Source organism: Ambystoma mexicanum, chromosome 1q (genome assembly GCF_040938575.1).
Source record: "Ambystoma mexicanum isolate Mex_15411 chromosome 1q, UKY_AmexF1_1, whole genome shotgun sequence".
Lineage (NCBI taxonomy): Eukaryota > Metazoa > Chordata > Amphibia > Caudata > Ambystomatidae > Ambystoma > Ambystoma mexicanum.
This window is the reverse complement of record NC_090922.1, coordinates 1,508,054,311-1,508,078,297: the sequence shown is the minus strand read 5'-3', so window position 1 is coordinate 1,508,078,297 and position 23,987 is coordinate 1,508,054,311. Positions and strand designations below refer to the sequence as shown.

The 23,987-nt window shown below is 47.2% G+C and overlaps 1 protein-coding gene across 13 annotated transcripts in view; it reads left to right on the top strand.

Annotated features, from left to right (window-relative positions):
* Positions 1 to 23,987, top strand: part of PTPRF (protein tyrosine phosphatase receptor type F) — a 791,126-nt gene that overhangs the window by 727,392 nt on the left and 39,747 nt on the right. For all 13 annotated transcript variants that reach the window (XM_069642415.1, XM_069642423.1, XM_069642422.1 and 10 more), the window contains 2 exons: positions 12,110 to 12,285; positions 12,931 to 13,050. In XM_069642415.1, coding sequence (XP_069498516.1) covers positions 12,110 to 12,285; positions 12,931 to 13,050 — 296 coding nt within the window. The remainder of the gene's footprint in view (positions 1 to 12,109; positions 12,286 to 12,930; positions 13,051 to 23,987) is intronic.

Below are 23,987 nucleotides of genomic sequence, written 5' to 3'. Positions count from 1 at the left end.
CACACATACCAAAAACACATGAAGCCCTATGGAGTAAAAGACCCCATAGCCCATAAAACACATACAAAGTCAAAGGACATTCTCAAATCATGCCTGGGAGAAAAAGAGTCTCGCTCTCAGCAGGAGAAAAGAATAAACCCCAAAAATCCAGCAAAGCCGCTGGGGGACTCACTAGGTTTGGGAAATTAGCCTTAACAGAGAATTCTCCCTAACAGCTTCAAAAAGTAAACCAATGAGTCTCTTTGCTGCTTCTTCCACTCGCAAACGCCAGTGCAAGAGATTGTCCTCCCCCTTTGCTTTGCTTCTGGCAGAGTTGCTGGGTGAGACAAGCTGATCATTCTGGATGATGGTTTTGAACTTCGTTTGCACTCATTGTACCGCTCCCCTACCTCCCCTCCCGCCTTTTTATGCCTCAGCACTTGCACGATCCGAATCGCCTCACAGCCTAGTGGGAATGCTTGTTGTTTCTCAACCCTTCTCCCCTCTCAAGCTGTAGTACTTGCACGTTCTGAATGTTTCCAGACCTTTCCAGAACGTTTTTGTTTTGAAACTTTCTTACTCTTCCATGTTCCGCTGACCTCTCGTCTTGATGCGCCTTGAAACACAATCCTTGCTGTATAGTGCGCATTACAAATAACCAATAAATAAAAGATCCTAATGTTGGAATGCAACTCTTTCGCTGAGGCCCCGCCCGCCTGAGCTCCATTCCACGCATACCCGGTCTCTTCGAGAACAAAGGGTCTTTGCTGTATTCGCAGTCTCTTGACTCAATAGGGTCCTGCCGTGCAGACTGAAAGCAACCTTTTGCGCTCGCCCTCATGCCTGGGGTGGTGACTGTGAAGGCCCTCCTAGGATGGGACAAAGCCAGGTGTTTTCAGTTCAGAGAGGGGTGGCTGTCCAATATTCTCACCGAGTGAGGAGGGTCTCTCAGCATCTGCACTCCGTCTCAGCCCCACTCGGAGAAAGACACTTTGGCCATATACAAAAAAATACAATACAATATCTTCAATTATGCTTAACTTCTAAATGTTCCTTTGGCAGTATGCTCCTTTCTGTCTTAGTAATACATAGCCTTTAGAGGTAACAGAAATTACAACACCCTGATAGAGTTTAAAGATGTTTTTATTATTTGCAATTGAACCCTACTGCTGTCAGGTTTATTTATTCACATTTGTAGAGCACACAGCAGCCCTTGGGCTTAGCATAAAATCCTGCTTCTCTGCCTAAAATATTTAGTGTCGATGAGACAAGAGGTTCCAATAGATATCTATGTAGTGTTACCTCAACTTCCGAATGTCAATAGGCTTTTAAAGGACCATGTCATGAAATCTGTTAGTTTTCCGTGAGCATATTTCAAGCATCTTAAAGCTGTTTCTGGAATGGTGACATGTTGCCCCTCTATTGCTGTGGGTTTCTTTATTACAGTGCACTAAGTGTGCATGTATTTCTACCATGTGGATGTCGGTCACCTAGTAATGCACCTGGGTCTAATCTCTGACATCGACTTGCTATGCCACTTGATCACATGTGGCATAGCAAGTCGGTTTGTATGGCAAAGCATACTTCGCTACCCATGTCAGCGTCTTCTCCAGTTCAGAAGGCAAGATTGCTGCTTGACCCTAAAGAGGAAATGAAATCGCACCAGGATAACCCATGCTTCATACTTTAGAGAAATTCAATAATTCTACAAATATTGATTTTTGGGCTCCTCTGTGACACCAAAGTAATTTTTCATGGCAGGCCATATCGATCAGCAAAACCTGCCATGCAGTGAGATCAGAGATTTGGGAGTGCGATTTAAGCAGGGGGGCTGGGAGCACAGAAAGCCACAGAGGAAAGGTGCGGTTTGCCGCCGCAGCTTGGAAGGATCTGGAGGGGCTGCTATCTCTCGCAAGCCTCCTTGGTCCAGCCTCTCGGCGTTTGATGGTTTTAGGGAGGGGCGAGGAGGGGTGGAAAATGTGTATAAGTGGCGGACGCACAATTTCTATCTCAAAGTAGTAGGTCCCACAGACGGCTTAAATGTTTCCAGTCTGACATTGAAGCGTTTCAACCAAAACGTACCCCAGCGTGCAAATACATTTACAATTTTAACTTGCATGTAATAAATAAAACCTTAACAAAACGGTTGTCCAAAGGTTTAACTTGGGTGGGTGTTGTATGGCTTTTAAACTTAAGATACTGTTAATTCCTCCTGGGGATTAGAGATAAAGGTGAGGCGGAACTTCGTTTCCTGAGGCCTCAACACACGTTTCCCTGTAAGCAAAGTTTAGCAAATCAATCCACACAGGCTTTTCAAGTGTGTTAAATCCTAATATGCCAATCAAAAGAGTTAGAAATTTTCTTTGAAAACTCATTTGCACTTTGAGTGACTTTGTACGCTACCTAGAATCAGTTTGAAAAAAAGGTGTCTACTAAAAGCCTACAGTTAAACGAATGAGAAGAGGCGGCTTAGTGGAGTAGTGACATGATCCCGGAATTGCTAGGTGCTTGCTACAAAAGGGAAAGTAGCAGTCGACAGAGAGTTTGCTATCATGCAACGTCTACACTACGTGTGCAGAAAACCATACTGTCTCTCGGTTGCACCACCAAGACCGTACCAAGCTACGGTAGTGACAAGATCCCGGAACCACACACTTGACGCCAAAGCAAGGCGGAACTAGATACAGGTCGTATCGTGGCGAATGACTGACACTGTCACTGGAAAATGTGTGACTCTACCTTTTGCCACTCCCCTTAGCAATGGGGCAGGGGACCGTACCACGTATGCGATCCTCCGTCATTGAGGAGGGCGTGCGATGAGTCCATTGAAGGCAATGCTGCGATTTCTGATCGCGTAACTGTTTCCAGGCAAAGCAATGTCAAATGACCCCAGGTTTGTCCCTTTGGGGTCCCCAAGAAGGGAGCATTCGGCAGGGGGTGCATTGTAGCTAACCTGGAAGTTCTGTCTGGGTGATGCGTTTCAGCCTTATAGTAGGGTTCACAATGCAGAGGGATTTCGACATGTCCTTGATTTGAGTGGCCACTGATTGGGTAAGAGGAATTTAGTTTTTGTACTTGGCGTCGGGGACATTAATTCACCTTTTTGATATGGGTCCAAAATAGCGAGTTTCTTCCAAATTTTACTAAATGAAGGTTTTGCGTTTGTTACTTGACTATCCTGCAACTTTTCATCTTTGAGGACGCTGTAAAGGGGGTGCCCACGCCACAAAATATTTCCCCCAGTTTTTCTTTCTCTTGATAAGGTGTTGCTTTCATTTAATTTGTTTTGTATAACCTGCTATTGCAGATTCTCTGTACATGGGAAATAGATCAGAAAAAGGGTGCAGCGTGGTTGCGTGGTGTGAGCTGGGTTTAGCGTAAGGAGAATTTAACCTGGTGAATTGTGACCCTTACGATCTATATTCTACTTCATTTCGTTTGTCGGTAATGCTGCCAACTGAGACCGAGAAAAGTAGGCTATTCTCCCGAAGCTTAGTTGGGTAATTGTGCTGTCATTCCAGTATTTTCTGCGGTACTGTGATCCGTGCTCCATGCCATAGTGGAGTGTGGTATGCCAGAACGAGGAGACAGACCAACCCGTTTTTGGCATTCATGCAGATGTTTTATTAAAATAAATAAAAAGGCCCCCACTGTCCCTGATCTACGGATTTCCCTGCCTAACAAAACTAACTAGGGAGCTCGCCGTCGATTGTGAAGCACAAAGCAAACAGTCTGCCCTCTGTCCAAAACTAAGCTGCATTGACCCTACCACTAAGACAAAAAAACTCCCTTCTTCTGGGTGGGCTTCCCCAGCCTGAGTAGATCTATCTTAGTTTGTGGCCATCTCTTGCATTAGCTTGTGCAGTTCCTTTAGGGGACTTTTCCAAGTCTTTGTTTCCTCTTTTTCTTGACTTTGTAGAATTCTCCTCCTCCGCGTTCTTTGCCTTTGAATTTCTCTCGTTATGCTTTTCTCAAGTGTCTCTGAAAGTTTCTCTTTCTCTGTTATCTCTGGGGATGATAGTTGATAGGTTTCACTCTACGGTCTTTCTCGTATCACTGGGATGAGTAGGATGCTGGTACTCATTATACCCGTGCTCCCTCTCAGGTCTCCTGTCGTCTTGTTAACTTTTCCCCCCACGTTGACATCACTGGGCCTGCATGCAGGAATAGGGACTTCTCTTTGTTTGGTCAGGAAGGATTCTGCTTCCCCTCCGACTCTCTGCTTCTTTTCCGCTGGTCTGTAGTGCCAGCATTACAGCGGTCTCAGCGTTGTTGCGGGACTGCATAGTCCACCTCTCACTGGTCACGCCACCACTCACGACTTGCTCCCTTGGGTTTTCTTCACCACTCTCCTCTGCATTTAGCTCTTTTGGTGCTTCTTGCGCATGCCAGCTGGTTGCTTCCTCCCTGCGGAGGATCTCCCGGCAGCTTGCATGACACTGCTGAGTTCACTTCTCTTACGGTGGTCCTTCTTCGCTTTTTATGATACATTGTTGGGCGTTTCCCAGTGGAGGGTTATATTCCTTTCTCTCTTCCAATTGAGCACTCACCATTACTGCCTAATTTCTCCTCATCACAATATTGCTGGTTTCTAACCACTGAGCAATCTGTATTACTCACTCATGGTTCTTCTTCACATTAGTTTTACCAGACATTTCTTGAAGTGCAATCTTGGATTTTAACAGTGGCTTGGTCTTTTGGGTCTTTCTCAAGCCTTTGTTACTGTTGGTTCAAGAGAGAGATCTTTTAGGAGTTTCTCTGTACAACAGAAATCCCTATACCCAAGAGAGGAGTATCTCTCTGTGAGGTCCCACTTGCCACCACCCCTAGGTGGAATATTTCATAGTGGGCTCACCACCCTAGCCTAGCAAGTAGTCTCCCCCCTGGGTAGAAGTGAATGAACCCCGCGATTCATCGCATTAGTTACATTTTTCAAGACATGGCAAGAGTGTTGTAGCAAACCTCATCAATTAACGATTCAATTAGGAAACATTTGAAAACACTTTGAAAGAAGCCATTTTTCAAAACTGTCCTAATGGAATCCTTAGATTTTGAGGAGTACTATGACACTATTTTACCATGCCTTGTAAAATGTACCTACGCTATGGTCCTGAGCTCGGATCGCAGTAACAAAGAACATATTTGAATGGTATTTGGGCATTCACATGTCAGCTGCTGTTGCCTGAAGATCGAGTGAGATGTACAGAGCAACCGTGCAGAGGTCTAGCCTTGTTAAAAAAGCCATGTTGACCCCAAAGCCCTGTCGAAATCACTGGGCTCTTAAAACAGCGAGGGTTTTACAGTTCTGGGGTCGGTGACTGGGTGGAAAGGGGCATTTGGCATCTGCTGCAAGGCTATCAGCAGTTGAGTTTGTCATCCATCACATTAGCGCAGGTTGCTTCCAGTCTAGACTTCTGTGGTCTTCAGGGCACAGACTCGAACCAGTCCCAGGGCCACTTGTGTTTAAAGGGGTGTGGGCAAGATTGACAAGAGAAGTGTTTGTACCAGGAAGGGAAGAAAGGGGCAGGATCTACATCTTGTAGAACAGCAGTGGGAGGTTGACCCTTGGGGGACCCCACAAGTGAATTCATGAACTGGTCTGCCATTCAGGGAGGCTTTGAGCCATTTGTTCCGGGTTCCTGATGTCTGTTGGGGAGGGATGCAGGGGTGGAGGGGTTGGGGGGGTGGAGGGGGGATTCTTGTGAATGTGTTAGTCGGCTAGTCTACCATCCCTCCAGATGAGGTACGTACCGCGCGTGCATTTATAGCAAATTACGGAACATTTCATTTTCCACTGCGTACCGTTAATACAAAGTTTTCACAGTATTTTATTCATTATAAAAGCTCCCTCTTTCATCCACTAGATGGCCCTGCAGGCTGCATCGTTAACACACTGCAAAGAAACTTATGGGAAAAAAACGGCCTGTGGTCTGCTTTCAGTGGGGTGATGAGGGCTCTGTGTTGAGGGACTAAGATTTCTAGTGAAAGACTTGCAATTAAGGACCAGCGGAAACCTCTGTCTGCATTGGATGCAGCTGGAGAAAAACACTGCTTTCCCCATTCAGCCAATTTAATCGTCTTTCTTTCAGTACGTTTGCTCAGTGGGTTGTGAGCCTACAGCAGTGCTCTGTGAGCAACCTGCAGGTCACTGCATCAAAACTCTCTATGTGGATCACCCGGGGCACTTTAGGATGTCGCAGACCCTTAAAATGTCAAATTAGGGTGTAGACAATGTAATAATTGAAAAGCGGAGGCATACCACATTTTCAAAAATACAATTCTGATTACAAAAAGAAAATGAAGAGGGGGCTGCCGACATTTTGAAGTGACACATTTTCTCACATCTCGGCAATTTTCCCCTTAAATGTTCACCTGAAGATATGAGGTCAGGATGGAGTCTGATTTCTGAATTTCTCAGTGATGAGAATATTCAAAGCTGGAGAACGCCCCCACCGTAATCCAGCAGGGCAATATAGATTAAACTCTATGTTGCATGAAAAATGGGGGCTGGATTTCTGAAAATCCCCACACATTGCCCCATTGAATGTACTCTTGCAGTGTAACCCATTCTGGACGGGTCTCGGGCAAACCTAGATCTCTTTTTGCCAGGAATAATGTTTATCGCCAGCGAGGCATAAAATGACTGCAGAGAATGGAGGTCCCTTTTGTCTATGACCACTATATCTTGAATTATCTGGGTGTCACTAAAGGCGAGCGTCCCCAAATAGCACGACCCTCCCCGCAATGAGAGGCAATAATGGACTCTCCCAAAAGTGGGAATAAGGCTAGGACCAAGTGCGGGTGAGCTTAATGGAAGTTTTATCTAAGTCAAATAGGGCATGCAAAGAACTCTGCAAACTCCGAGAGCGCTCTGCCTGACAATCGCAAAGACAGGCTTTTATATTTACAGAAAGTGTCATAGGCACCTACACACTATAGGGGGCACATGTTCATGGGGATTGGGTGGCGTCGAATAACTATATGTGCAGCTGTGATGCATGGCTTTGTGGTCGGTGGACAACACCGGGTGCCAACGTGGGGTGGGCAGGTCAGCTGGGCTCATCCGGAAGGTGCTGCCAGGCCAGGCGTGGTCAGTGTCATAGATGGACGTCTTTCCTGGCTTTCTGCCCTAATGGCCATGCCCACCCCATTCATTCAATACTGCAATGTCAGTTGTCCTGTAAATCCTACAATAGCTTATTCTGCAGGTTAATACAACACAGGAGGAATGCACCTAGAGTGGGGTCCTTTGATGATACATCAATACATGGTTACGGTTTTCCTGTTGACTAGGTATCATGGGTCATGGGGTCGGGTCTCAGGGCACGGGGTGAGCTGTCCGAGTTTTAGGTCTCGTTAGAAGTAATGACGGTTGCTTTTACACTATGTTGGTGCAATATTAGGCGCCTTTAATCTAAGGTGAACTGGTGGGTCGTGGGACCTATTAGGGGGCACCTCTGGCCTTTGATTATGGCCAGGATTTACTGCTGGGCTGTAAATAATTCAGGTGGCTGGCCGTGGCCATGTGAGCTGCGGGGGAACATGAATGCTTGAAGCGGCTCGAGCCGAATTGGGAGAGGTGAGGCGGTGTAGCTCGGGCCTTTGCTTTCTCTGGCAGGCTTCAATGGGAAGGGAGGGGAAGTGACCTTGGATATGCCCACGATGATACTCTTCTGGTATGCTGCAGGTTATATTGAAAACAAAGGGATTCGTATAATGTATAATGCTTATTAATTTTCTAAAGGGTTACACGTCTGCATTCTTTGCACCTTTACATAGCCATTACAAATATGTTAACTATACCAACGTTTCTATTAATCACTACAGGGTGAGTATTTGCAAAAATAGCAGCTCTTGCATTATATGGTAAACACAATACGTGAGGTAGCATTAGGGTTGGTGGAGCACGCAGGAACCACAGACCCTTATGGTTGACAGCAGTAATACACGTTGAACTTGTACATTCACATTTGATTGCATTCTATGCATCTCTTTAAGCAATTTATATGAGCTCACAATACTGTTGCGCTTGTGTTCCTTTGCACTCTAGCAGCATCAGGTTAGTCATGGCATAAGGACTTGGTATCACTCACTTTACATTACCCCTAGGGAAGCACCTAGTAGGAGGCCAGGGGCACTGAGTGTTTGCACATAACTGAGGGGGGTTTGAGTATCGTAACCATTTTGTCACATAATAACACATTCTTCTATTCTTACAGTGTTTGTAGATTTTGACAAGTGGGTCGTGCAGAAGGAATATCATTGTGATGCAATATATATATATATATATATATATGAGTTCCTTGGTATAGGATTGAGGCTTCTGTTTCATCGGGGACGGTTTACAGTTATTTTCCAAGCCAGCCCCGCTGCCCGGGTCACGCTGGGGATAATGATGCACTACGGAAGGTGAATGATACAGTGTTTGCTCTAACACTAGCTCATGTCCAACTGGTCGTGGGAACGGGCTTTCAGCTGACCTGCCAGGGAGCGGAGGCAACAGGGGTAGGCGAGGACTCTCTGAAGGTGGGGGCCGTGCTGCAGCGCACGAGGAAACGGGTCTTAAAATGGTATTCTGGTTTTCAAAATGGTTTCCAGGACCTAGCCTAATACAGTACGTTTGGTCAATGTGTCAGCCAGTGGTCCACCCACCACCTGGGCCCTGGTGGCAGGGGGTCCCCTGACGAGTCATGGGCGTCACAATGAGGGGACTGCAGGGGAGGAGGGGTCCCTTGGACCTGTTCTCCCATACATCACATACACCAATTATGCTGACGACACCCAGATACTCATCCCGATCTCAGGAGACTACTCATCCGACTCTCTCTCTGCGAATGCCATCTACCAAGTCATCCAAGACTGGATGGCGCAGCATGGACTTTGAATGACAAAAAGACAGAGCTCCTTATTCTCGGCTCTCCACATAAACTAACCAAACTTGACCCCGCGTTTAAATCCTTCACCATTGATGGTAACACCATTAAGGCCTCCAAGGACACAAAAACAGAGATCTACATCGATTCCACACTATCTTTGGTTAGTCAAACTAATGCAGTCGCCTCTGCAGCGGCTTACACCTGTAAACTTACCACAGCTAGTCGCCCCTTCCTATCACCAGTTAACTGCGTCACACTTGCCAGGACTCTTGTGATGTCTAAAATTGATTATTGTAATGCCCTCTTCTTGGGCACCAACCGTTGTAACCTAAACAAGTTACAAATGATCTAAAACAGTGCCATCAGATCAACACTCAACATCCCCAGGAACCAACACATCTCAGACACCAGACGTAACATACTCTGGCTCTCAGTCCCACAACGAATTTCCCTGAAAACACTTGCTCTCACTCGAATGCATCTCAAACCAAGCCGGTCAAGTGGCACAGCGAGTAGAGCGCTCGCTTTGACATCAGTGCAGTGCAGTGCAGAGCCTGCGAACGCAGGTTCGAATCCCGGCAGCGCCAAACTCAGCGTTTCATCCTTCCGAGGTCGATAAATGAGCACCACACACCGTGGGTAATAATAAGCAGCGCTCGGATACCTGAGGGTTCGTAGCGCTATATAAATGCCAAATTATTATTATTTATTAAGCACCTTGCTACCTAGCCAATAGATTCGCCCTCCAGAACTACTCAGACGAACTGCCTCTCCATACCACATTTCAACCTTCAAAATCAGGTGGAACTAGTTTCCCAGTATTGGCGGCTAAACTTTGTAATTCGCTCCCCAACTTCCTAAGAGCAGAACCCTCCTTCCATAGATTCAAAAACATGGCCAAAGCTTGTCTGTCCGCCCAAGACCCCCCCCCCTTCTCCACTCTCTCCAGCCTCACTTCATGTATATAGGTTGCTGCTTATTCTGTAACTGCCTTATGTATGTAACTGTAACTTAAATTGTAAATGTAATGTTCCGTTTGCCTTACCATGTTATAACTAAGTGATGCGCCCGGATGCCCTCGGGCCTGGTGCGCTTTATAAATAAAATAAATACAAATACGCTAGAGGGAGTATGTCTCCTATTAATGGCATGTTTCTGTGCGCCAAAACAAACTTGCACCTAAGGGTCCCTGCGCCCTGTTAGCCACGGCCAACATTCCATGCTGAAAGCGGACCTGCGGCAAAACAGCCGTGCCAGAATGTCAGGCGCCCAAATGGTTGCGCCTAAACGTCCTGCTCCGCGCAGCCTCAGGAATTTCCTTTCCGTTGGCTAGCTTGGTAGTGGAGAGCAGGGACTTGGTCAGAGGTCTGGTTGCACTGCCTCACTTAACCTGTACCTGAACACAGTGCAACTATTCCCTGTGGGTGAGCAGACTTTGACCAGTATGAAGCCGGGGTCTGCTGTCACTCATGCACAAAAGTCAAAAGCCACCAGCACGTGCAGCAACAGGAACACGGGTCTAGGGGCCCCAGCAGTGCGCTGAAACCCTGCCAAGGGGAGTCTATGCTGTCTCATACTGTCCTCTGTTCTGTCTGCCTCAGATTCCCACCAAGAAAAAGGTAGGCGCTGGCTTTGGGTGCTGAGTTTATTTATAACTTTCATGGAGAGGAAATGGAAAGGCAGCCGTACCCTTTGATACCCATCAAACAAGTGGTTCCGTTTTTTAAATGTTGCGTGAAGTGAGGTATTTGTATGTGCAGTGGCCAGGGGCCGTCGGGGGAGAGATATATATGACATGGCTTTTATATCGCACCTATACACAAGTGCGTCAAGGCAGGATGAGTCAAGGGAGGGGAACAGAGGAAAGACAAAAAACAGCGATCTTACTAGGCCTAGTGACATTGAGATCGCTCCAGTGCAGCATGTCGCGATTCCTGCCGTGATACTTGACACGCGTCACCGGGCGCAGCTAAGCTGCGCTCCGCACCAGCCTGTGAATGCAAGTGACCAACGTACGCCCAGATGTATAGAGATCGATGTGCCCCTGCCATGCACTGTGTAAGTGGCGCAACGACCATTTGGCTCGTCAGACTTTACCCCCCACCATAGTCCTGGGCTATCTTGACTTCACCGGGTTGCCCTAAAGGGCTGTGGCCGGACAGAACAGGAAACGGATGAACAGGGCTTGGGGCTGCACTGTTAACAAAGGCCCCGAAAAGATTAATGTAAAAAATCTCATTCTAGGCAACCTTATTCGTATGAAGACATGTTCAGGCAATTGAAATCGTGATGGGGTGTTAGTATGTGCATGTCAGGGGAGTGATTGGAATGGTGGGGGCGTGGGGGCAGGACACAGCTCATTCTCACAGCAGGCCTTACGTATGTGGTTTCAGGCATGAAGAGAGAGTTAACTGTAACATTGAAGCTGCACTAGAATAGTCTCAATAGAGACGTAAAGAAGTGAGAGGCACTCACACAGGCAAGGTTCTCCCACCCACCCCCCAAAACCCCCACAGTCTCTGAAGTGAGCCCCCTCTCAACATTTGAAGGGGTAGCCGGGCTCCCTTGAAATTTTACCCTAGGTGCACCCTGCTGCCAAGCATACTTCCCACCAACCCAACTCTGCGTTTAATATCCAGACACAATATTCCCAATGCATACAGCGCAGAATGCGGACTTATCAGTGTCCTGGTTCTCACACACTGTGTGCCGTTGTTTGTCAACTCAATGGTGTCCATTTTATCGGCCAAAAGCTGAGTCAGTTGTGGTGCAATTCGTGTCTCTGGAGGAGGCGTCAACTCTACAGATAAGGGGTCTAATGGCCACTTTTACTCCCTAAAAATAGGCAAATATTCCCCAAAAATAAAAATATAGAGTCACAATTGTACCTTTCTCATTTACAGCGAGGAGAAGTTGGCTGTCTGGTAAGGTCCACTTATGCAGGAAAGAATCAATGTGTGTGACTAGTGAACAATTACAGTTCGGGGTTGCGCCCAGATTGGCAGTAGGTGCACTGTCGCCCTGGTGCGCTGGGCATCCACCCCTGGGATCCTGGTGGGTGCTTGTCTTTCAACTCCCACTTGAAGGAAGTCCTTCTGTGGCAAGCAGGAAGTGTGATTAAGCACTTCCTGTGTGGACACGCGGGACATGTGCAGCGGGCGAGGCTGCTCCACCCACAGTTTTCAATCCCACATCTGTACCATCCGGCTGGGCCTGGGCTAATTAAGTTGCACCTGTTTTCTGTATCTCTACAGGAGTGCCCGGCAGCGACTACATCAATGCCAACTACATCGATGGCTACAGGAAGCAGAACGCCTACATCGCCACGCAGGGTCCACTGCCCGAGACCCTCAGCGACTTCTGGAGGATGGTGTGGGAGCAGAGGACCGCAACCATCGTCATGATGACGCGGCTGGAAGAGAAGTCCAGGGTGAGTGGAGGACGTTGGCAGGGGGCGCAAGTCTAGTGGGCGGGTACAGGTGCAGAACCATTCTGATTTCCGGGTCAGAGGAATGGCAAGGCTGATGCAGGCAAGTGGACATTGATGTACTACATTTATTGCTATAGCTCAGCAAGTTAATGCACCTGCTGCAGAGCGGTTTATGACACACCGGTGTAGGATCACCAGCCCCCTTTGCAAAGCCGGGACCCATAGGTTGTGATGTTAAACAACTGCTATTTACAACACTTTCAGTCCTCATGCTGAAGTCCTAGGTGTTGTATCAAAACATGATGTTTTAAATGAGTTCTATGGTTTAGTTGTGATTAGTTTTATTTTCTTATTTATTTGTATTTTGTGCTTTATTTTTTCTCTTCTTATTTCTATTGATTTGGTGTGATTTGTTCGGCTACATTTTCTTTTTTTAAACTCAATTCAATTAACATATTGTTATCTTTTTATCATGTCATGTGCTAAGTTTTCGATTTATATCAATGTTTGTAGTTGCTATGTTCTTATTTCCATTAGTTGAATGTCCGGAATAACCTTTTTTTGTGATTGTACTATTCTGATATTGTTTAGGGGATGGATTGTGTATTTTAATGGAGTTCTTTGTCCCCACTCTTCTTCGTCCAGGTGAAGTGTGACCAGTACTGGCCCAGCCGGGGCTCGGAAACCCACGGAATGATCCAGATCACGCTGCTTGACACGGTGGAGTTGGCCACCTACACCATCAGGACGTTTGCACTGTACAAGGTGAGGCTGCAGTGGCATCTCCCTTTCTAGAACATTCCACAGCTGTCCCAAGAGATGTGGACATGTTCTCTGCTGAAGGGCCATCCTCAGGACTTGGGATAGTTGAAACCAGACTGGCGAGAAGATTGCATTGGGAGGATTCTGTGACCAGCTGGAAGGGTTGGGGTAGTGGCTTCTCCCCACGTCCACCTGTTAGGTTGATGCCAACATGTGTGTGTCTGGGACAGTACCAGAAGTTCTGAAGCCAGGGGCCATGCCCTCAAGGCTTCTACCCTGCGTGTGGCCATTTTTAGAAAGAAGTTTAGTGGCGGCCCCCATCATATTCACTCACTGTCCCGCAGACACATGGTGAGGTTTGTTGCCGTTGGGCTAACTGGGATTCAGCCCACCCCGAAATGCGAGTTCAGTGGCGGGGCTGCCGCACCTGCTTTTAGTTTGGTTGAGAGGTGAGGGAAGCCATTCTGAAAGCGATTACCTCATTATACTTTTCGAGGAACCTTATTTGTTTGGGCTTCCCTTTTAAAAACCTGAGCGCCCTAACAATTTCCAGATACTACACTGTTTTGTTAAGACTTTTCACTTTTTCGTGGTCGCATGTGATTATAACCACGGAGTTCCGGTTCCTCAACTCCGTTTTGATTAAAACACAAAAGCAAACTTTTTGGTTACTATTTCTCCCATGCGCCCTTATGCTTTGAGAAGAAAAGAAAAAATCCACCAGACTCTCCTTCTCTTGATTTTGTATAAGGATGGATATCTTTTATTGAAACTCCTTAATTGTACTCTTTATGTTGCCCTTTGTGATTTATAGAAAAAATTCCAAAACACATAAACAATTAACACATTTCAAAAATTAACCAAAACATGTACGGTCAAATCCAAATGAAATTGCTAAATAATATGTAAACCATTTTTTAACATTCAGTATAAACAAAACATTTTTTCCATTACAATAGATGGCCATTTTGGGAGGATTAACATGAATAATGTGTTGAAGACGCAGTGAATTTTGATCCATTATTTTCGATTTAAAAATTGGGCATTAATTCGATATTTTCATTGTTTCAAATATGCGCACATGCGATTAATACTATTTTTCAATATAGAGTACACACAACAGGACCTGCATTATTATTAGGGCCAGCACGTTAGCTAAGTGAATCAACATCCATCCTTAAACAAAATCAAGAGAAGGAGAGTCTGGTGGATTTTTTCTTTTCTTCTCAAAGCATAAGGGCGCATGAGAGAAATAGTAACCAAAAAGTTTGCTTTTGTGTTACCTCATTATGTAAGCATAAATGTGGGCATATGTCTGGAGTGAGTGTCTGTGAATGAGTATGAAGGGTGGGTGGCTGGGTGCGCATGTGAATGAGCGAGTGTACGGTGAATGGGTGCTCGAGGGAATGGTATGTTTAAATGAGGGAGTGAACGTTATGTAATTTTTTGTGTACACGTGTGTATATGTGTAATGGTGGACCGAGGAGATGATTTTGGCGGGTGGGTGAGAGGGGGATGGGTGGGCAAGGGGGGATTTTGCCAAACATGCTATTTTCCTGGGCCTCTATAATAAAGTAGGTATGACATGCATCATTTTGTGGCTAAACTGACATATTGGTGCAAGCAGTCAAGCCATGTATTTCTGTGACTAGATATTTTTTACTGAGCATCTCTTTTAAAGTAAGCATGAAAAGTGTTATTACGTGTCTAGACTGGCTCACACTGTACAGCCACTTTAGAAATGTTGTCTTATTGTGGCATGGCATGTTTAATGGCAAAGCCTTACCTCAGTATCACGCTGCATGTCCTTAGATTGGGATACTGCCATATATTGGCAGAGCCCACATGGACATATAGGATCATTACTGGCCTTGTGTGCAAAGTAAACTTGAGAATGCTCATATATACAGGAATAATGGCCTATTTTGGTGCAGCCAGAATGGAAATGTATGGGCACAGCCAGCGTAATTTTTTTATAATGAAAACAAATATATGGTTTGTATGTCATGTGGAATTTGGATTTGTTGCTCACCGTACTACCGCCATGTCCTCTGGAAGTCGGTTTTGCGTAAACGGTGATGCCTGATCGATGGATTCCTGAGCTTTAGATATAAAAATAATCAAAGCCAGTGCATGTCTTGGGAGGATAGCTCAGGGGCAACGTGCTGGCCTTGGAAGCAAGATGACACAGGGCACCACAGGTTCGATCCCCGGTCCGCGCTTAGAAACCTCTGGGTATTAAGCGCGTTATAAATAACCTATCATATCATGTGTCAGCTGTCTTTAAATTCAATCACTTTGTCATGCTTACTGGCATATTGTGTTTAAAAGTGTACCATTTCGTGTTTGGTCCGCACGCCAGACAACCCTTGGGTAGAACAGAATGGGCTGAGCCTCCAAGTTTGCCCCATCCATTCGGCTCCACCCCTCTTCCCCGAAATGTAGGTTTCGTTGCGCCCCTGCAGTAGATTTGTAAGGGACGCGTCTGGATTTCTTAAGGCTGGGTGGCATAGATTCATACCTGTGTATCTACTGCCATCTGGCGGTAGGAAGCATGAACAGTCTGTGGGAAATGGGCATTCTGTCTATATGTAGTTGAATGGCTTGCTCAATGTGTGGCCTGCATCTCTGCGCCATTAGAATGAAGGCTGAGAACAAACAGCAGAAATTGTAAAAAAAAAATAATTTAAAAAAAAATAAACAGAGCTAGCCAAAAAAAACCTATATATAATAGGAGAAGGGGGAGATGTTCCTCAAGCCGAAGGATTGGCTGCAAGTTGCCTGCAAGGGCATTCGAAGGAGGGGTCGCTGAACAGAGATGGGTCTCCCGCCACTCCTTACTTTCCAAAAGGTGGGAACAGTCGGGAGACCCGGCGCTAGTGGTGCCGTGATCACGTTTCTTTAGACTAAGCAACATCCATTCCTGGAAGAGGCCTTTTCAACGTGTTCGGCGAGTCCAGCAGGGCACTTTCCCCAACTCCCAGTCACAAGGGCATTAACCCGCATAACCATGGCAGCCAACTTATGACTCACAGCGGGGGCCAGGCATTCCTACACCGAGCAAGGCGAGGGTGGGGGGGGCGTCCCCACGCCAAGGACGAAGCAACACATGCACCAGCAGGTCCAGACATGTAACAACTCGGCAACAGCCTCCCAACCCGCTGAGCTGTGTTTGCAGCATTGTGCTCCCACACGGACACACCTCTGTGGCCTGCCAGCCCACATCCCCCACTCACAATCAAGGATGAGGCGCCCCCTAGCACCTGCTTTGCTTTGAGCAGCTCTTGCTAATTCTGCAAGATGCCTGCTGACACGTCACCAAGCGTGAGCCCTGAGGGGGAGGAGCCTGCAGGCCTGCCGTGCACCCCGTCATTTAGGAGATGCAAGCGGTACACCCCCTTTGGGCGCGACCGTTTCGGCGCGGGAGCCTTTCTGGCGCTGCCGATTTGGCGCGAGGGACGTTTGGACGTGGCTGACATTGCAACGCCAAATTTAAAAGCATAATTATTTTCAAATGCAGCACGTTGACAGGAACTGTGCCTGACAATGTGTTGCATTTGAAAATAATTTGGGGTGAAGTGTGTGGAACAGGGAAGTGTGTAAATGTATTGTGCGGTGCTATTGAGGACTGGGCACAAGAGCTTGTGTGCAGCCATTGAGGACCGGACACAATGTATTGTGTGGAGCGACCGGGCACAATGTATTGTGTGGTGCCTGGTACACGTCGGCATGTGGGGCTGTCGAGGAGCGGGCACATGTTGAGTTATCGAGTGCTGGCACAGGACGGCATGTGGAGCTGCGGAGGAGCGGGCCTAAGGCCGCATGTGGACGCGAGCAGTGCCTTCGTGCACGGCCCCCACCCTGGGTAGGAGCAGGTGGGGCATCGCCCTGGACGGGCAGCACAGAGTTTGCTGCACTCCATGGCAAATCAACCCTCCTTTCAGCCACCTTGCTCTTGGGGCCAGGCCATGTGCGCACCTTTCCTCCTGTGCCGGCAGAGTCTGTGTGCGAGTCCTGCTCCCGGCCATCTTCTTATGCGGAATGGATTTCCTTGGAATATGAATTTCATAATTGAAGGCTGCCGTGTTTCGGAGATTAATTGGAAAATGCTTGTGCGCAGACACCAGCCCCCTGCCAGCCATGTCGTGAAATTGCACGCGATCCGGTAGACTAAAACACTAAAATACTAATACTGGACCACAAAAAACAATGAGAACCCCCCCGTGCCAAAACATCCCCGCACCCAAACGTCGCAGCGCCGAACTGTGCGCGCCAAAATGGGTGCGCCCAATTGGCTCCTGCACGGAATCGCTCGCTGCGAATCGGCTCGCGCCCAACTGGCCGCGCCTAATCGTCCTGCTCCGGATGCAAGCCCTCCATCTGGAACCTTTTCTTCATTTTTGAATGCAGGGTTTCCACGGTGCAAAATAACACTCCTGCTCCCGTTGTTCAAGGAGGACGGCGACAATCCCCCACCCCCGTCCTCCCCTGCACTCGGCGCCAGTGGTGAATGTAGGGTAGACCATGGTTACTTTTAAACAGATTTTTTTTTTACCATGGAAATCTGGGTGGATAACCATCAAACCAAATTCTCAGGTTCTTGACCACCTGGGAGTGATTGGGGTATACCCCACATGTGCCAGCCTGTATATGCCACAGGCTCTGCCTTGGCAATTTACAGCCAGCGGTTCGGTCCTGTTGGGGTGTCCTGCATCCGTTCCTTAATCACTACCACGGAGTCATAAGGCTTAATGCAGTGCTTTCCGCATGTTCTGATAGACCCGGGTCTGCAACCTTTGCTCTCCAGATGTTTCGGACTGCAATTCCCATGAGCCCTAGCCAGCATAGTGAACAGTGAGGGATCATTGGAGTTGTAGTTCAATAAATCTGGCGAGCCGACGCAGGCAGACCCCTAGAGATAGCGGAACTAATATCCGTCATCTGCGCAGTTTACATACTGGAAGCCGCTGTTTTGAATTCATGAAATCCTCGCTCTTCGGCGTGAAGTAGAAGGCGGCGTGGCCCGTGAGGATCCGTGCGGTGCAGCACATGCCAATGGGTGAAATAGGGGAAAATACCGACCCATGTGTACCGAATGGCACCGCCCAGCTCGAAGTGAGGTCATCCATTCAATAGAGCTACCACTCCATCCCATCCCATGGAGAGTACTTGTGATGCCAAAATCCTGGGCTGGACCACGTCCCAAGCCACGGCCTGATCTAGCATGATCAAAGTTGCTGATCCGCCGGCAGCGCCCCCACCCCCCAAAGAGATTCACCATAGTCCTGGGTACCGTGTCTGCACTACAGTTGGGTCTGGCACCCAGAAAGGTTTTCAGTATTTTGACATGTATTTCATGTTATTATGTGCCAATCACTATGGCATGGTTTTCTAGGGCTGGTACCATTTTCTGAAAAATGTGCATATTGTGCCCCTGCCTGGGTAAACCTCACCGTAGTCTGCATCGGTGAAAGAGGGAAAAACGCAAAAAGGAAGCCCAATTCAACAAGAGTCTTCAAAGGCTTCACTCTGCAAAGGGCTTTTTAGAGCAGTTGTTGTCCTGCTCTGGACTTCCACAACTACGCATGGAAGGGAGTCTCTTGATGACTCAGTTAGCCAATGTCCCAAGCAGACTAAAGGCACGGGCATGAATGGGTATTGCCTGCCATCTGATCCAGGGGCAGAGGCCAGATGAGCACTCGAGAGAAGAGATGAAAACGAATTGAGGGCTAAAGAAGGCCTTTTTGGCTTCCTTCCTTGCGTTAGGCAGGCGAGGGTAAATGTCCCGGTGTCTACCCCCGTTGCTCACAGCTCTGCATCATGTCACAGCGTAGTATGTTCTTCTACTACTCTAACCCTCTTAGCCAGGATTCAGAGCACCTTTGGGAATGTGTACCAGGGGCTCCTAGTTGCATGTCATGTGACAGCCATGTATACTGCGACCATTACCACCAAAGCCCCGGATCTATCCAGCTTCAAGGCACTAACGCCAAGGAGACTCTGATTGCGGTGGATTCAGGATGAAGAATTTTCATGGGCTATATATCTTCAAGACCCTCCCATCTCTTCACCAGAGGTGCAAATGTCACATGAAAGACGCTTAATTCGTGTTCTGGAAGAGGTTATCGGATCAAAATACTTTTGACCAATTGGTAAAGAAGGTACATTTCTGCCTCCTCCTCCGGCACAGACAAACGTGCAGCCATTCTGTTGACAGTCTATAAAGTATATTGTCCTTGTACCACCGTGGACTCATCGACTCCCCTACAGAGGACCAGAGTTGTTTTTTCTGCATCTACGCCGCAGCCCAGAACTGCTGTAAAGGCTGGCAGGTGGGTCCCCCATTCCAACCCAACCAGCAGTCCCAGGAACCTGACACTTAAAATCCTGGAGACTTTGCAGTCGCTCGATGGCACGGATATCCTTTGTCAAGGTTGGGTGTCGGCTAGTCTCATGTGTTGCTCTTTCAGATGGAGGGCTATTCATTCACACACATAAGCCATTGTTTGCTCGTGCGCGCATGCTTTGTTTGGCATGGTTGGGCCTTCCAAACACGTCTCCTCATCTTGCAATCTTTCATGCTCGCTGTAAAAATGTAACCTATTGTCAAGTGCCTATGCTGCTAACTTTGGCGCCAGTCGCCCGTAGGTCTAACCCCGGCTTCCCAACTCACCAGAACTTCCAGCAGGGACTTCCCAGTGACCTCCTCTTCTCTCCAACGACACAGAGGATGTCTAAAGCCGGAAGGGGTAGAGTGACCTCCCAGAGAGACCGGGCCCTCAGGAGGATCCAGTCAAACTCCTCTCTCACGCTCACACATGGCGTGATGTAGATTGAGTTTCTTGTAGACGCGTACCCAGGCGAAACCAGATCACACTCAAAGGGAGCCTTTGTGAGCCCAGAGTCGGACGTCATGTGGGCAGAGCGGGCAAATGGTCGCCCGCCTTCAAGAAGGGCTAAATAAAAAATGACCTGGTCACCCAGCGTAGATACTTGGTGGCAATTCTGCTCCTTTTCAGGAAGAAGGCGGAGTGGTAGTAGGTCAGAGACAGGAGGTGGACAAATGGACATTTTCGGTTCAAGTCTTGGCTTTCTGAACCTTAAAGAAAATCTTCACCTTCTCCTATCGCTGTGGTGGAGGTTCCCTATTGTACAAAATTAGGGTTGATCAGGATCTCATACATTATCTAACTGGCCCTACCAATTAATAACACAAAGACAAACTTAGCTTAGAGAAGTGGCTCTCCTTCTCTTTTGTTGGTTTCTGTTTGTTGGTGTGTGACTCCCTCCCGAATAAAACGCCTCTAGAAAGTCTGTCGAGCTCTCAGATTCGTGTCGTCGGATATAGCTCAAACAAATGTGTTCCTGAAGTTTCCTACCAATCCCAAAGAGAAGCATGTCCCTTACCGCCCAATAGGCTTCAGCTTTCCCGCAGAGCTCCAACAAATCACCAGTTCATTTTCTGTAACATGAGCACAAAGGATAAACTCCTGGGTTCTTCCACAACGCGCGGCTCAACTCTGGTAGTTTGGCTCTCAGCTGACCAACTTGGTCTCGGAACTCTTTCCTTCCCTGTTCTTGATCCAGCCTTCCGCGGTGATTGGGTATGAGATGGGCTATGCCCGGCAGGGGTCCTACTAGGAACAAGCGGGTCTCCTTCATATATCTGCTTATTATTCTCCAGCCAAACTGTGGCTTGGCTTTGTAAGCTGGACTGGAGTCAGACCTCTTGGGTTAAAGTTTCCTTCCTAAGGAATGTATCGTTTAGCTACAGCCCTCGTGGATATTTCTGCTTCCTACAGGCTTTCAGCCAGCCCTCTAGGGGTGTATGCTTTGCGTTCACCCCCTTCGGTGTGGTTTGTTTACTCTTTGGGTTCGGGTAGCACGCTCTTGGGTCTTACATTCTTTCCCCCCGTCTCTGGGTTTTTCTTTCAACTTTGGTGGGTTTTTTGACCCTCTGGGTCTCATTTGCATTCATTCCACTTGCTTGGTGTTTTAGTTCTTGTTTATGTCTTGTCTGGGTGCAGAAGGAATGTTGTGATGTCATGTAGAGTGTGGATGCCTGAATGTTGGAATGCATGGGTGAAGGTTCTAGACTGGTCAGTTGCTTGGCTCTCTGCCTGGGTGATGGGCCACCAGTGTTCTTGTTCTATCTATGTAACTGAAGTCCTGAAGAGCTGGTAATAAACCTTCCAAGTCTACCGAAGAAGGCTGGAGGCTGCTTCATTACAGTTCTCTCTTGGCATCCCGCAGAACTCAGCCTCCTTCTCCTTGCTGCAGCCCGCGTTCCCGTGTTTTCACGGGGCTCTTTGTTTGGGGAGGTGGTTGCTCCTTCTGGGTGGGAACCGTCCATTTGGGTTTACTGTTTTCCTCCTTTACTCGGGTGCCACGGTTTGGCCCCATTGGTTTGCTGCTTCGGTCACGGCGCAGTGTCTCTCTCCCGGAGACCTCAGGAAGGGAACCCCCAGCGCTCAGGTTCTGCACCCACCATGTATTTGTCGTGGTGCTGATTCCATGCAACCTCGGATCCACATGACGGCTGCGCCCCCTTCTCTGCACAGCCTCTCTTCTGCTTGTACATTCAGGTGGTCTGCCTCTTCTGCCGCTTCCCTTTCAGGTACGAGACTTGTCCATTATATGCTCCACCTGGGAACGAGAGAGTTCCATTGTTCATGGACCTTCACCTTCATGGAGGGGTCATCAACCAATCCCAGCATTTATGAAGAACCCACTTCATCAACAATGTCCTCGACTTGCATTTGTGCAACAACCCTGTTGGGCATGAGGTTAAAGGAAAATTGTATTGTTTGCGTCACATGGAATCCTTGTCCCCTAAGGGAGGGTTCACTCCCAGTGAGATCCTGCTTGCCCAATTCACTAGGGAGTTTTTTGCATAGCCGGCTCACACATCTAGTCTCCAAAGGGGTGGCGCCCCCTTGGGGAGAAGGGACAGATTCCATGGATTGGGCTCATCGGCCAGTGTCAGACGCAGGGATCGTCGACAACTTGACACTTGTCCAGTTACAGCAAAGGGGCTTTATTTAGTTTAACCACATGAGCTGGAATAAAGGTTGAGTTAACTGCTGAGGCATCTTAAAAGGGTGTGAGGGAATGAGAAGAAAGTGAGCGGAACCTTCATAAGCAGACTGGTGCCCTGGGTCCCATTGTTCCCCTCTATACAGTTTGTGGTCATGGTAAAGCGTTTCAAAAAATTAATTCCCAGTTCTCTGGGTTTGTGTCATTCCCAGTTCTCTGGGTTTGTCATTCCCAGTTCTCTGGGTTTGTGTCATTCCCAGTTCTCTGGGTTTGTGTCATTCCCAGTTCTCTGGGTTTGTCATTCCCAGTTCTCTGGGTTTGTGTCATTCCCAGTTCTCTGGGTTTGTGTCATTCCCAGTTCTCTGGGTTTGTCATTCCCAGTTCTCTGGGTTTGTGTCATTCCCAGTTCTCTGGGTTTGTGTCATTCCCAGTTCTCTGGGTTTGTAGCATTCCCAGTTCTCTGGGTTTGTAGCATTCCCAGTTCTCTGGGTTTGTGTCATTCCCAGAGCTCTGGGTTTGTGTCATTCCCAGTTCTCTGGGTTTGTAGCATTCCCAGTTCTCTGGGTTTTTGTCATTCCCAGTTCTCTGGGTTTGTAGCATTCCCAGTTCTATGGGTTTGTAGCATTCCCAGTTCTATGGGTTTGTAGCATTCCCAGTTCTATGGGTTTATCCATTTGCGGATTCAATAGGTTCCATAATCCTTGCGTATTGTTAGTTTTCAAGAGGGCTTTCTGCATCTTGTTGTAAGAGTAATGCTTTTGCATTCTTTGTCCAATTTCTGTAACTTTGTTTTGCTTGTCTAATAGCGATCCATGAGTTGGCCTCTTTCTTTCTTTTTATTTCCGTGATCGTTTTCCGCAATTTGTTTTTTGTTTACTACTTGTAGGTTATAAGCATGGGTCTGGCACTTCTTTGAGGACTCTTGGTTATGGATCTTTTGTAAGAATGGCGAGAGCATCCATTCATAATTTATTTGTTCCATGCCAGACACCACAGATCTGGTGTAAGTACCAACTAGTTTCTTCATTTCATTATCGTTGATACGCAGTCGGGTGACTGAGGAGTTTGTTTCCATGTGCAGTAGATGAATTTTATTACTTTCACAATACGATGCTTTCCATGTTATGCTAATAATGTGATGATCATTATTTTCTGAAGTTATGTTGTCTTGGGCCGTTACTTTGGGGATTAGATTCGGTGACATATAAATGTAATCCAAAGTGGCTGACACTTTCCCTTTGTCCATGTTGCACTTTTTGGATTGTAATTCAGTTGATTGGTGCAATAAAGCTGGCGCCATGTGGTTTCTTTATTCCATATTTTTGGTCTCACTGAGAGTTGCGTTCTCTCAATCGCTCATCCTTGTTGGTCAAATAAATGTATGTTAAGGTCTCCACATAAGATTATTTCAGTGTCGTCTGATTCCAGCACAGCTTTATCTACGGCAGAAAATAGCGTATCAATAAATTCTTCCATTTGGATCGCCGCCTGATTCCAATATATATTGAATATTGCTAATCTCTGCGCCGGCACTTGCACCAGGTTTTCAGATATCTTCTTGCTACCCAGGATTTCTACTATCGTTAGTTGGATCTACGGTGAGATGTTAGTAGAATCTGCCACTAGGATATTTTCTTCCATTTTAATCAGAGTTAAGAGTCCTGCTGATGGACGTCCTTTTTTACGGGATATGGAAGGATTTATGATCACTATGTACCCGTCGCATCCGGGCATAATGTCAATCCATGCTTCTTATAAACATATAATGTTATATTTACAGAGATCATCCGAATTTAGGCGAAAAAGATGAGAAAATCCTCTGGTATTCCAAGTACACAGAGTCAGAGTAGTAGTAGATCTGTTAATTGATGGTTATGAGTTGTTTTTTCTCATTGATGTCATCG